General features: G+C 47.5%; 2 protein-coding genes across 2 annotated transcripts in view; both read left to right on the top strand.

The window, feature by feature from the left end:
- brwd3 (bromodomain and WD repeat domain containing 3) overlaps positions 1-6,793 on the top strand; it is a 32,224-nt gene extending 25,431 nt beyond the window's left edge. Inside the window, exons 36-40 of the mRNA XM_061247967.1 lie at positions 821-973; positions 2,071-2,240; positions 3,183-3,280; positions 3,382-3,522; positions 4,100-6,793. Coding sequence (XP_061103951.1) covers positions 821-973; positions 2,071-2,240; positions 3,183-3,280; positions 3,382-3,522; positions 4,100-4,884 — 1,347 coding nt within the window. The 3' untranslated portion in view covers positions 4,885-6,793. The remainder of the gene's footprint in view (positions 1-820; positions 974-2,070; positions 2,241-3,182; positions 3,281-3,381; positions 3,523-4,099) is intronic.
- Positions 6,794-12,838: 6,045 nt separating this feature from the next.
- LOC133132540 (syntaxin-1A-like) lies at positions 12,839-13,747 on the top strand. The gene has a single exon (XM_061248014.1). It carries the CDS (start codon positions 12,839-12,841, stop codon positions 13,745-13,747), a length of 909 nt encoding a protein of 302 aa, XP_061103998.1.
- The last annotated feature ends 469 nt before the right edge of the window (positions 13,748-14,216 follow it).

Here is a 14,216-nt window from a genome sequence, read left to right as displayed (position 1 = left end):
CAAGTTCAGGAGTGAACCATCATAGTTTATAGAGCTGCCTAAAAACTAAAACTAGGGTAATTAGTTGGAACAAAAACCAGCATGCAGACTGATTCTCCAGGAGTTGAACACCCATGTGCTATACACATGTTGTCTTTTGTGCAATCATACATTCATTTAGTAATTTCTTCCAGAAATGATGCCCCTGTTGTGCAGTAACAAATCTAATTAATGTACTTATACTTCTATTGTTTTGCTTGTGGTGCAGCCTATTGCGGCCTGCATGAAAATTCCCATCCCTAACTGTTATCCCCAAAAGCCTGGTTTATCCTATGTCTCTGACTATTTTATTCTTGTTTCTCTGCCTCATAATGGCTTCCTTGACTGTCATTGGCACAACTCAAATGCCAATAACATACTCTATAGGCAATCGAAAGCCTAGAATCAAGACTAGATACTGAAAGCTTTCTTATACCTGCACTCAGGATGCAATTGAATACACCTGACTAGTCAGAAGTTGCTGAGACTCCAACTGTCCAATTACTTTTGGACCAAAATGGGGGGACTACGTATAAAAAGGGATGTGTTTCCTACACGCATCACCTGATATGGATGTAAATATCCTCAAATTAAAGGGGCATTTTAACCTGACATTTATTGTTTAATTTGAAATCCAATGTGCTGGACTAAGGAACTGAAATTGTACCAATTCTCCAAATACATAGACTGCACTGTTTAATAATGTTTGTATTATGATTCTTATAATACAGACATACAAATTCAGCGCAGTTGTATTATTATACCATTGCTGCACCACTGAGCACCTGTACTCTCTCCTCAGGATTACAGAGACATCATCGACACGCCCATGGACTTAGCTACTGTGTCGGAGACGCTGGCCGTCGGGAATTATGAGAATCCTATGGAGTTCGCCAAAGACGTCCGGCTCATCTTCAGCAATTCCAAGGCCTACACCCCCAACAAGAAGTCCCGAGTGAGTCCTGACTGACAGGCAGACAGGCAGACAGGCAGGCAGACAGGCAGACAGGCAGGCAGGCAGGCAGGCAGGCAGGCAGTAAGGCAGGCAGACAGGCAGGCAGACAGGCAGTTTAGGGGAGGGGTGTCCAATCTTATCTGAAAACGCCCTGTGTGGGTGTCTTGTTGCTGGGCTGAAGCAAAAACCTGCGCTCACGCCAGCCCTCATCAGATAAGATTGGACACCACTGCTTTAGAGATGCCGACGCCTTGTCACATATCATTGGGCATCTCAGCCTTTTCTTGAGAGGAAGATTGAACATCGACTAAGTTAAAATGGGCGCCGTGGCCCCTTCCCTTCGTTTGATTGGGCAGGGTTCTGATTCGTAAGTGAGTCAGTCTGCGGGTCAGAGGCCTGAAATGGGGGAGGGGGGTTGTTGGCTTTGTTTGGAAAGCCTGTACACTCGTCTGGCTCTGACTAGGTTAGAGCTTCAACCACAGAGGTGCACATATCCACACATCACGGTAGGGCTTGGCTGTAGGGGCAAAATATCATATTGTGATGTTTTTTTGTATTATTGATAGCATTTGGTTTTCCAATGACAATCTACATGAGAAATAAACTGCGCGTGTGCATACGTATATATAGTACTGTAGATGAATAAGGAAATGGCAATGTATAATAACCAGTAAGAACCCAACTATTTCATTTGACATGTTTGGTGTGAAATGAATGATTATGACATTCGCTGACCATCAACGCTTCCATGTGAACAAATCACATGATCACAGAAAAAAAAAGATCAATCCAAAACCATTCTGTATTTGACCCAGGTCAGGCACTGTCCAAGTCTGTGCTTCTCATGCTGTCCCTGCAGAATGGGACAGTGCTTTGTGTTGTTTCATGTCTTCACCATTCAGTAATGCATGTAGGAATGCAGTCTGGTCTCCTCTGTATTCCCAAGATACAGCCAGCAATATCCAGCTGCCAGCAACCAAACTTTGGGGTATCTTTGAGGCAAAACGACTGTGATTTGGGAATCCCACTGCATGATTTTGGGCAAGGTGTTCTTCCAGGAGGGTGTGTTTTAGACGTTTTTCCGTTCTCTCTTTCAGATATACAGCATGACCCTGAGCCTGTCAGCCTTCTTCGAGACGCAGGTCTTGCCCATCATCTCAGACTTCAAGTCTGCCGTCCGGAACCAGAGGCGGAGTCGGCAGAGACTGAGCTACCGCAAACGCCTACGGAGCAACAGCAGCTCTCCGCCCACCAGCCGGCCCTCCAGGTGCAGCCCACCCCCTTCCCTGCAGTCCCCTCCCTAATGAAGTCATATTCCCCACCCCCTCTCCTGTAGTCTCCTCCCTAATTATGTCATATTCCCCACCCCTTCTCCTGTAGTCTCCTCCCTAATGAGCTTCATTTACCCCGCCCCTCTCCTGTAGTCTCCTCCCTAATGAGCTTCATATACCCCGCCCCTCTCCTGTAGTCTCCTCCCTAATGATGTCCTATTCCCCACCCCCTCTCCTGTAGTCTCCTCCCTAATGAGCTTCATATACCCCGCCCCATCTCCTTGTCTCTTCCATAATGAGCTTTATATACCCCGGCCCTCTCTTGTCGTCCCCTCCCTAATGACCTTCATATACCCTGCCCCCTCTCCTGTAGTCTTTTCCCTAATTTCCCTTCTGGTAACCTTCTGAATCCACCTGCCCACTGAACCCCTCCCGCCCCTCCAGGAATGGCTCTAACCTTGACCCTCTACTCCACCTCCACTCTATTCCTTCCTCTATTCCTTCCTCTACTCCTTCCTTCCTCTTCCTATTTTGCGGTCCTTTGGTCAATCTGGATTAGTCTAGTCTCCTGTTGGTAGGAGGGTGGTGTCTGGCTGTGGACGGTGTCCAGTCCCCTGTGGGTGGATGGTGTCTCCTGTGGGTAGGAGGGTGGTGTCTGTCGCTGGGGACGGTGTTCAGTCCCCTGTGGGTGGATGGTGTCTCCTGTGGGTAGGAGGGTGGTGTCTGTAGCTGTGGACGGAGTCCTGTCCCCTGTGGGTGGATGATGTCTCCTGTGGGTGGGAGGGTGGTGTCTGTAGCTGTGGACGGAGTCCAGTCCCCTATGGGTGGATGTTGTCTGTAGCTGTTGGTGGGTGAGCACGTAGGTGGGCAGGGTTTATCTCTGCATCTGCGGTGTGTGTACCAGCATTCTGATACTTTTCTCTTTGTTCTGTTCCCAGTCCTAAAGGGAAGCACAAGTCAGGGAAGACTCATTCCAAATCGTCCTCCAAATCCTCCCTCCCTGCAGCGAGGAGCCGGTCCAGAAGGTCGTCTCAAGGTAAGCCCTTGAATCCGTCCTCGCTCCAGTTCCTCTCGATGAGCGAACCCGTTGAACTGTGAAGCGGCTGCATGAGTGACGGTGACCTCGATGTCCCACAGCGTCTGAAGCCAGCGGCTCCACGGTGGCGGACGACGATGCGGACAGCCAGCCCTCGTCCAGCTCGGGGACGACGTCCCGGCGCAGGGGCCCCGGGGCCGACAGAGTGACACGAAGCCGAGCCACGCCCGACAAGAGATCAGGTACCGTACCGCAGAGTCTTCAACCTGCAGTTTGAAGTAGAATTCTGCAGAATGTGCTGTAGGGTTGATGAACTGTAGATCTAAACATTTTACTCTTTATATTTAATAAACAGTCTTTAAAAAGGTGCCTGTTTGAATTGGTACGAAGTGGAGTAAGACTTTCAGATGCAGTAGAATGTTAACCCTTTCAGTCCCAAGAGTGCCATATGACACTCAAGCATAACTACCGTAAAAACTCCTTAGACCTTTTCAACCAATCAAAATGATTGGTTATACTATTGTTTTGAGCCCTTATTGAAACCGTACAAAATTTTCTCAGCCAAAGCTAAAACCCCTTGGGATTTTGGTGGAGCTACTTCATCATAATAATAGTAATACATCTAATTTATTGCAGGCTTTTCATTGAGTGAACAATGTCAAAGCGCTAAAATTAGGCTAATGCCCCATGAGTGGGTTTTCATTTCCTGTCCGTCGGAGACGCAGCTGAAGTCAGACGCCCAACTTTGCAGAACTAGACTGGGGTGTACGTACAGTCCGCTGTCAAGAGTCTCACGTCTGTTCTCATTGGTCTTTGCAGAGTTGATGGGCAACGGCCCCCTGACCAACGGCGCGGGACGGGCCCTGAGCACGGCCACGCGGAGACGGCTGGGCCTGCGGGCCGAGGGAGGAGCCGCGCCGTCGGGGAAGTCCAGCAGCAGCTCCTCGTCCTCTTCATCGTCCTCGTCCTCCTCCTCCTCCTCTTCGTCCTCTTCCTCCTCCTCCTCGGACAGCGACAGCAGCAGCAGCGAGTCGGAGGTGGCAGAGTTCGTCGACGGGGGAGACCACGACTACAGCAAGGCCCCGCGCCTTCGCCCGCGGCACGCCGCCAAGGGGGAGGCCTCCCACGGCGGGAAGAAGAGGCGGAAAAACGAGGAAGAGGAGGAGGAGGAGGAGGAGGAGGAAGAGACGAGGGCCGCGGGCAAACGAGCCAGGCTGGAGGAGCCTCCGGAGCCCCAGCAGGAGGAGCAGGAGGAAGAGGACGAAGAGGAAGAGGAGGAGGAAGAAGAAGAGGAGCCGGATGAAGAGGAGGAACCTGAAGAGGAGGAGGAAGAGGAGGAGGAGGAAGAAGAGCAAGACGAGGAGGCGGCAACGGTTCAGGACCAGGGCGCGCCGCAGAGGAAGCCACGGTCCGGCCAGCGCAAGACCGCGCGGGTCAACACCCGCAACCAGGGCCGGCGGACGGTGCTGTACAACGACGACTCGGAGGACGACGGCCTGGCGGCCGGCGAGGACCCGCTGAACCTGGGCATGTCGCGGTCAGGGAGGGTCCGGCGCATGACCGAGAAGGCCCGCGTCAGCCACCTGATGGGCTGGAACCACTGAGCTTCCCCCCCCTCACGTCCTCCTGTTTTTACCTGCCAACCTGCCGCCACGGCCGCCAGACACTTTACTCCAAATGGATTGACTACATTTATACTGCAGGGATTTCTTTGATTTTTTTCCTTTTTCGTGTAAAATAATTTTGTTTTTTGTTTGTTTTTTGTTTTGATTTGCTTGTGCAGGAGACTGTTTACGCCTCTTCCACCAGCAGTGGTGCTCTCTCATTCTCACCAACGAAAAGCCCTCACGGTCTTTTGGAGTTCCACGTCAATGTGGACCCCCACCCTCCTCCCCTTCCCAGCTTTCCCACGCCCGCCTTACTGCACTCCAAGGCCTTAAAGCATTACCCCCCACCCCCCACCTCCCCCAGTTTCCTCTACACGCAAGGCCCAGGGATACCAAAAACACATGCTCGTATATTTATTTTTTGAAATCTTGGTGCAGCAATTTTCTCTGAGTAGAGACTTGAGCCTCGTTCTGTCCGTCTTCGGGTGTCGGCGCTTCCTTTAGCTGTCTGTCTGTTTGGATGTCAGTCCCATCTCCAGCCCAGCCCCCGCCCGCAGGCCCAGACTGTCATTGCGGCTGAAGTGGTGTCGTCTGGAGTCTGAGGCCGGAAGCTTTTTTTTACTTTCTTCCCCACTGCATGCCTGGCGTGATGTACATGGCTGTAGTGTTTTAATTCTTCCTTTTAACAGTCCAACGAGTCTCAGAAATGAGAAATGGATTTACATCCCTCTGGGCAACTTGTCACCTGCACATGTGTCTTACTGTGAGCCCTGCCTCAGCCCCACGGAGAACTGTGAATCATGAAGAGAATGTTTGCGGGTGGAGGTTTTTAAAAAGGAATTATACTTTGGCTCCATTTATATTAGCACTGAGAAGTGATGCCATTCCAGTAGCTCAACTCAAATCATTTCATTTGTGGCATCAAGTCTCACTTTTTCCCCATAAATCGTGCAGCATGACTCATCATGGAATTTTCCGGCAGAGGCCCACCACTCTTCCTCCACGTGCTGAAACACTTTTTACTATAGAAAAATATTTATATTTTTTACACTATTGTATTATACACTTTGCAATCAGTTCCTACCATAATAATAAATGTAAAGACAAAAGTTTGCACAATACTATCAACTGTTTGTGGCAGCTGGAACACAAAGACCCCCGCCGAACTGGGCTGTGCAGTGCGCTACTTCTCGGTGCATCTGAGGCTCTGCCGAACGGAACGTGGCAGCCGTCTCCATACCCGCAAGCTGTCCCCACAGCAAAGGACTGTTATCCGTGCAACTGAGAACCACCTCTGATAAACGGTGCCATCTCCCAGGCACCCTCCGCAGGACACCTCCGGCACAATCTGTGCGGCCCTCCCCTCATCGTGTGTCGGCGTTCAGCCTCAAAGACGAGCCGCCCTTCGCCAAACGGCGGCCGCCCATTTTAACGGCTTAGCCCCGCGGGGCTCACTCCTTCCTGCCGCACACTGAGCAAGGTGCTGGTTTTAACAGCTTTTTACTCACCTGGGCCTGTCTGCTCCTGCTGGGAAGGCCTCCCGCCACCCTCTGGAAGAGGAGCTTGACCGGCGGCCATTTTGGGCTATCGGGGCCTGGCCTCCTAGTTCTAACCTCGTTTCACAACAAACTGTGCGACAGCACCTTTCACCGCCAACCAATCCAGGACCAGCATTGATCTGCACCCTCCCCAATACGAACGGCACAGGAAGTGAGCAGGACATGCGTATTGGGCCCAGTGCTCTCATCTGTTAGTACTTTATGTTCTGGGTGTGACGAGTGACCAGCGTGTATTCCTGTTGGTTTCTTCAGTTTGCTTTTTTTTTTTTCTTCTACAGGCATATTTCTTGTGTTTTTTGTTCAATTTTTAAAAATAATATAACTCGAAATAAAGAAGCAAGAACATGTTTCTCCGGTCAGTCTGGTCTCTGTTCTCATCCCGGGTCGGCTGCCTTCACGCGCTCTTCTATCATTTACACGCCACTCCGACGCCTTGAGGCGGCTGAACGCGTGTCTGGAGCTGATGGGGTTCAGGGAACTCTGGGTCGGTTTCGTCACTGTCGAGGTAATGACTTGCGAGACGTGACCAGTGCAGAATTGGAAACTATGACACCCATGTCCCTCAAGATCAAAGGTCACCAACCACTGAGATGGATTCCTGGAGCTTCTCGTCAACATTTTCAGATTTTGGGTCTTTTTGGTTGTGATTTTCCTTCTGCTATATTTAAAAGGCTCAATTCCGAAGTCTTTCAGAAGGCTATGGTGGTTTGAATAGAGCTGTTTGGAATAGTGCATAGGTGTCTCGTTTCAGTGGGGAAGCATTTTTAATGTGAGACCACTACAATGTGTACTCAGAATTGCAAAGATTTAGAATTGACTTTATTCAGATTGTTTTTTTTGTTCTTGGTTTTCTTGCAGGATGGTTGTAGCAATGCTTATGCTAGCTTTGAGTCACAGTGTTCTCAAGCTTGTTAGAATGTAGTTGTGGGACACCAGCAAGAACTGGGATGTACCATCTCATCTGGGGGAACGAGGCTTAACACAGTTCCCATGTTCTCTGAATCGCCATATCAAGGGGTCTGTTAGAATTAGGGTTGTGTTGAGTTTTACTTGTAATTTGAACTTGAGAGGGATATTCTCCTGCACTGTTGATGAACACGACCCTATTCAGGATCTCATAGCCCAGGCTGGTGCTATTGACGGTAGAGTAGCCTTGCCCCCAGGGAAAGAAGTATTCTTTTTCTTTTACTTTGTTTTGCGGGCACCCAGAAAGAACGGCGGTTGAGGGGTGCCTTTGCCCCACCCACCTGAGTGGGGAATTGTGGGAAGCCAGGCAGGTGCTTATGACGAACGCGGCTGCTTGAACAATCTGTTTCTAGGATCCGAGCATTATGAGTCACTTTGTTTACAGAACTTCTTTTTGTGTGCGTCTGATCCGTGAATATTTGTATTTTTTGTACCCTTTTTTTATTTTTGAATTTTACCTTTACACCAGCTATTATGTGTATGTATTATTCAAAGGAATATGTGATCTTGTTTTGTTATTCAGGGAGTTTTCCTGGCTTTGGATTCAGACGAGGGGAGCTTTTGAGGGGATAGAGTTAATGATCGAGGACAGAATGCAGATTTAAATCTTTCTCCTTCCAGCCTGGCCTTGGTGCTGCCGTTAAATGTGTCCAGCTGTTTGTTCGTTCTTGATCCAGCGCTAGCTTTGCGGGTGCAAATTTTGTAATTCAGGGACACGTCTGAAATGAATTGATGACCCAGGCCTGCTCTATCTGTGGTTGAATTAAATCCCGTCGGCCATTTCAGATGGGTTTCTGTCATACATTCAGTACTTTTGTTCTTGGAGAAATAAATATCCATTTGGAAAGAGGTCCTTTCTCCCTTATTTCATGCCATTCCTGTTTTCACGGTCTCTGTTGATCACCTCCATATTCTTAAGCATCTCCTCCAGTATTGCTACCGCACGAATCTGAAACCAGAATCCTGCAGGGTACTAATAACTGATTCGGTTGCCATGTCCTGAGAGTGTGTCAAATGCTCTCTTGATAAGGAACTTGACTAACTTTGCAGGACTCCAAATGGACCTCTATACCTGAAATGAAAACTGTCATCCTGATTCTAATTGGTAATGCCAAAATGACGTGTTACATGACTTCTCACCTGCTTGGTTGAGGTGCAGGGTAAATATTCCATGTACACATTGTTTAGCAGGTGTGCAAAACTTGTCACAGATTAGTCGTTGTGTTTTACACAGAAATTCTGAAATGGATCAGAGTGTAACCCTCTAGGCCATAATCAAAGTCCTATTAAGATCTAGCCATAATCATTTAGAGGTGGTTCATATAATATGATGGCTTATTGGACATCTCCTTCCAAGTTGAGGATCAGTGGTCTTGGTCCTGGAGATGTTTTGCTACCCGTTAGGTGCACCTTATCATCCTTTTGACCGTCAGTGTTCTTGTCCACTGTCGCAGTGTACAGTGTTTGAATTGTTTTGGCGGTCAGAGAACCTGCTCATTTCTCTCATGGTCTTAGAAAACTTAATCACCGCTCTTCAAGCGCTATAGAAACTGTTCTGTCTCTCGGGCTTCAAAGCTGGCGTTTTGTATCGCATTGGGGAATTTCTCACGTTTTTACTCAGTTTTTGGAAATGTCAAGATGAATTAATTTAACAGTTTGTAAAGAGGATGATGATCATTATGATGGCGATTATGATGATTAAGGCTCGATACTCAGTTTGAACTCAAGCCGACAGGCGTCCATGACCCGTACCATGATTGGGCAGACCTCTGTCCTGAGTACGGACCCTCGCCGCCTGTTCAAGGTGCTAAACACTGCAGACCTCGTCTGCCTTGCACAGTTAGGAATCTGAACCGCGTACACACGCATGCATATACGCACCTACATGAAGGCTGTTAAGTAATTTATTCTTGGTCATTTTTAAGCAAGCCATTAGAATGAGTTCCATGTTTCTTCTTTTTTTGTTGTTCCTTACCTGGAGCATATTAACCTGATCGCTCTCCCACTTTGAGGGTCAAGCATTACACCTCTTTCTCCCCCCACACGCAAACAGATTCCACTATGACCACCAACCATCAGCCTCTAAATTTGTCCTCCAACCATTACAAAGGAATCTTTGTCCAGGCTGTGAGTTCCGGAAGCAATAAGTCCTTTCTCTGTCTGAAAGTAACAGGTGCTGCTGTCTCCGCTTATTAACCTGAATCCCACCTGGTTTATGGTTGCTTGGGAGTTTCCCTGTAGCATCACATGAGGAAAGGTGCGTTCCTGGAGACATAATTCTGCCAAAATCTCAACTTTCGCCCATTTCTCAGGACCCTTTATGAGAAATCAAATGTTCAGGGATTCTAGTTGAATTGCCATTGTGGCAGACCAAATGTTAGTTTATATGCAATGAGGGTTGTGGCTTTTTTTTTCGTTTGTTTTTTTGGTTTTGTTTTGTTTTTTTCTTAATGTAAGCAACAAAAAGGACATGACAAAAAAAAAAAACCTGTACATTTTTGTAAAGTTTTCATTTTGATAGAGGTTCTGATTCTAATTGAGTATATAATGTAATTTGTAGCTGGTTTCCATGTTCACTGGTAGACTTAATAAAACTGGTAGATTCTGTCAAAAGAACTGTGTCCGCCTGCCTATTTTTTTTGGGGGGGGGGGGGGTCGATAGGAAAATCAAGTTTTGTAATCTCACATAAACGGTATTGTATTAAAGCAGCATTTAAATGTTAAATAATTCTTAATTTAAATTAAAATGGCTTATAGTATCAAGTTTTATAATCTAGTTGCATTTTTAAAAGATGTGTCATTTGAGAGCTACACTGAGCACTCTTCAGAGACTTGTCTGAAATAAAATTTTAATATGTTATTCCCTACATTTGTATGGTTTGCATAAATTTAAACCCAGTATTCTGGAACCCAAGTGCGTCATCCGTGCACCTTTCACCCTTGAGATTCACAGATCTGTAAATGAAGTCGATATGACTCATCTCATATTTTCTGTCTGCACACCCGCCCCAGATAACAAGCTTCAGTCCAGGTTCTAAGACCTAGCGTTACCTATTCCACCATCTCCGCTTCATTCTCATATTTTTACAAATAGTTTTTAGTATTGAGTGCATAAATTAACATGCTTTTCAGAAGGTCGACATTTCTGTATTATAAATCCTTTTTTTGATTGGACTTATGTAGTATTCAAATATTTTGAGATACTGGATTAAAACAAACAAAAAAAAGGCTTGAAATAGTTCACTGTAATGAATCTAGAATATATGAAAGTTTCACTTCTTGAATTAAATTATGGAAAGAAATGAACTTTTGCCACAAAATTCAATTTTTTTGAGACGCACCTGTCTATAAACAAACCGATATAATGTGAATGGCTCAATTGTACTCAATGTACTATTTTGTACATAATGAGATTTTTTCCACCATATTACCTTTTATATTTTAAAGGGTACCTGAAACGACCAGAAGTCTTTGTTTACTTGTCTGAGCAGGTTGTAAAAACAGATTTCAGTGCTTTATGGAAATTAAGACTCCTCTAGGCAGCTCCAGATTTAATTACCTTTATGGTATTTATGACTTACTTGCTGTAGAAAATGACAATTTTTATTTTAATAATGTGAAGTCCTTTATGTAGATTAGCATAATACTGTAACCTTCTCATCTGCTACAAGAGCCTTTGTGTTCTGTTGATCGAAGGCAGATGTGGATGATTTCCACAAAATGCAATATTCTAAGGTAAATTATTGGTTTATTCCCGTTCTGATTTCCTTTCAGTACACAGCAGAATAAATTTAATTAGCAGGGAGCAGATGTAACCTTTGAGGAGTATTGCTTAATGTTTGAGGAAGTGATCAGAAGTTCTGTTGAACTTCATGAAAATGGGTGCAAGTGACTACATGAAGTACAATCATCATTAGTGCACTAGTGAATGTTATCTGCTGCATGGTGTTGTAGGTATTGTTTATTGTGCTGTTTAGATCAGTAACTGTGACCCATTTAACGTGGTTGTAGTTGTAACATGGTTAAACTGGTCCTGGATCAGTGGGTTAGCGGTTGATCTGGAGCTGCAGCAGCAGGTGCAGTGATGTTTTAACTCACCCATCTTTAGCTGCATGGCCTCTTCTGTCGCACATCTGCCTAATGCATAGCATTCACTGCAGGAATTTTAGTCAAGATTTTGCAGTTCTCAAGATCTTTGCATGATCGATCCATGCCCCCGCCTCATGGTCAGTTCATGCGAGACGGTCAGACTTGTTTGCAGCTCTCCCAATCCAGTCTTTTGCTAGTCTGAGACTTGCTATAATTTCATAGCAATTTGGTTTTATCTCAAGTCATTAGGCATGGTTTGTGTGGTGTGTGACCCCGTGGGACTATAGCCTCCCATACGGCCAAGAATCTTGGGGTGACTCTTGATAACCACCTCACTCTCGCTCCACATATATCCTCCACTGCCAGAACCTGCAGGTTCTTCCTCTATAATATACTATTTATCCGTCGTCTGACGGAGAAAGCCACCCAGCTCGTCATTTCCCATCTGGATTACTGCAACTCCCTCTGGTCGGTCTCCCAGCTTGTGCCATCAAGTCCCTCCAGCTGGTCCAGAATGCTGCAGCCTGCCTGACCACCAGTCAACCCAGGTTGGCTCATGTCACCCCACTCCTCATTGGCCTCCACTGGCTTCCTATTGCTGCATGCATCCGTTTCAAGGCGCTAGTGTTGGTATTTCAGGCTGCTGAGGGGACTGCCCCACTTTACATACAATCTTTAATTGCTCCCTACACCCCAGCAAGACCACTCCGGTCTGACAGCTCTGGTCGCCTTGTGGTTCCCTCATTACGAGCACCAGGCGGTCGAGCTGCATGTTCATGCCTGTTTTCTGTTCTGGTTCCTCAGTGGTGGAATGACGCAGACTGAAAACACACCTTATGATGACTGTTGTCTTCATTTAGAACAGCTCTTCATCCGTGTTTTACTAGTTATGGATTTGATGCTTTTAACCTGTGGAAGAACCTATACAGTTGTAAATCGCTTTGGATTAAAAGCATCTGCCAAATGACAAAAATGTAAATGTGCGCATGTAAAAAGTTTTCCTTGGACCAGAACACCAGTTATTTTTACAATTAACTCATTAAATGTGAGTTGCTCTCTGTTGTTAGGATTTTGAAAGTCGCTTAGTGTACACAAGGCATAAGAAAAAAAAAATGATAAGCTTGAACTGTACATTATGACGCAGAACACAAACTTGCCTGTTTACGTCTGTCAATATTTGCTGGAAACTTGTGCCGGGTACAGGAAGCGGACAGACTGCCAGTTGGAGGCTGCTGATGACGCACGCAGTACTCCTGTGTTCTGCCGGCTGGGAAACAGCTGTCTGGAAAGACGGGAGTGCAGGAGCTGATGAGCAGCACGGATTTCCTTAGCTGGAGATGAAGGACAGACTGGATGAACTCAAGGGTTTCAAAGAGGACCGAGATGACGCCTTCCTGGACCTGGAGAGCCAAATTCCTGGCTATATCAACGCAGCCTATCTGGAAGAGCTGCCTGCCGGGCTGGAAGAGTTATTCGGGGAAGTGTCCCGGCTCTCGGCAAAACTGGACAAGCTCCAGGACCTCTCGGAGGATATCCACAGTAAGCAGGAGAAGGTCCTGTGCAGCACCTCCAGCGAAGAGGTCTTTAAGGAGAAGCAGATTCTGGCTCGGGTAAAGGAGGAGTTCTCCCAGCTGGCTACGGGTGTCCAGGAGAGCCTGGCCAACATGAGGGAGCAGGAGGCGGCCGCGGCCGCTGGCCCGGGGGGTTGCGGCATGGAGGGCCGCATGCTGAACTGCCAGTACAACGCCCTGCTACGCCGCCACACGCAGGTCGTAGGACTCCACTACGCCTGGGAGACGGAGTATGCGGTGCGTCTACGGGAGCAGATCGCTCGGCAGATGCAGTTGGCCGGCCTGCAGCTAGGCGAGGGGGAGATCGAGAGGCTGGTGGAGAGCCCCTGTGCGCCTCGGTTGGTGGGATCTGACATTCAGGCTATAGAGGCCCGTCGGCACCTGGCCCTCGCCCAGGAGCGACACCAGCAGCTTCTGGCTCTAGAGGAGCAGATGGGTGAGCTCCATAGCCTTTTCCTCAGCCTGGGGGTCCTGGTGTCTGAGCAGCAGGCCCAGGTGGACCGCATCGAGTACAACGTCCTGCTTGCTGTGGACTATGTGGACGCGTCCTCTCAGGAGGTGAAGAAGGCTCTGCAGTACAAGCGGCGGTCCCGGCTAGCTGCAGCCGTCGCTGCCGTCCTGGGGCTGTGCGCCTGTACCGGGTGTGCCTGCTGCATGGCCCGAGGTTTGCCGTGACTTCCCCGGTTTAGAAAACAGTCCACAGTCTGTGTCCACCCAAATACCTGAGCCGTGAGCGTACCCAGGCTGAGATATTCTTTTTAGGAGCCACATTCTCCATCAATCGAGAAATGGAGCCATCTCAAGGATTCTAGTTCCTGCTTGTGTTTGCTCGTGGTGTGAGTGCAAGACAATGGGACACTATGACACATTGTTATTGTCGGAAACCAGGACTCACTGTGCAAGCCATCACCAGAGGAGGAATATAAGAAGGAATTTGTATTGGCACACGGTTCAATTCATTATCATGGATAAACATGGCTACAGAGATCAAGGAGATGGCAGTTCCTGCAGTTGGAAACTGACTTCACCTGTTGATCAGGACCCGTGAGGCAGAGTTTGTTTACCAGCCAATCACATGCTGAAATATAAGATGTTCTGGAATGACCTATGAAAAGTACACTGTGTAACCACAGCTCTCTGTAAG

This window comes from Conger conger, chromosome 7 (genome assembly GCF_963514075.1).
Source record: "Conger conger chromosome 7, fConCon1.1, whole genome shotgun sequence".
Lineage (NCBI taxonomy): Eukaryota > Metazoa > Chordata > Actinopteri > Anguilliformes > Congridae > Conger > Conger conger.
Note: the sequence above shows the minus strand (reverse complement) of the source record. Positions and strands in the feature narration are given on the sequence as shown.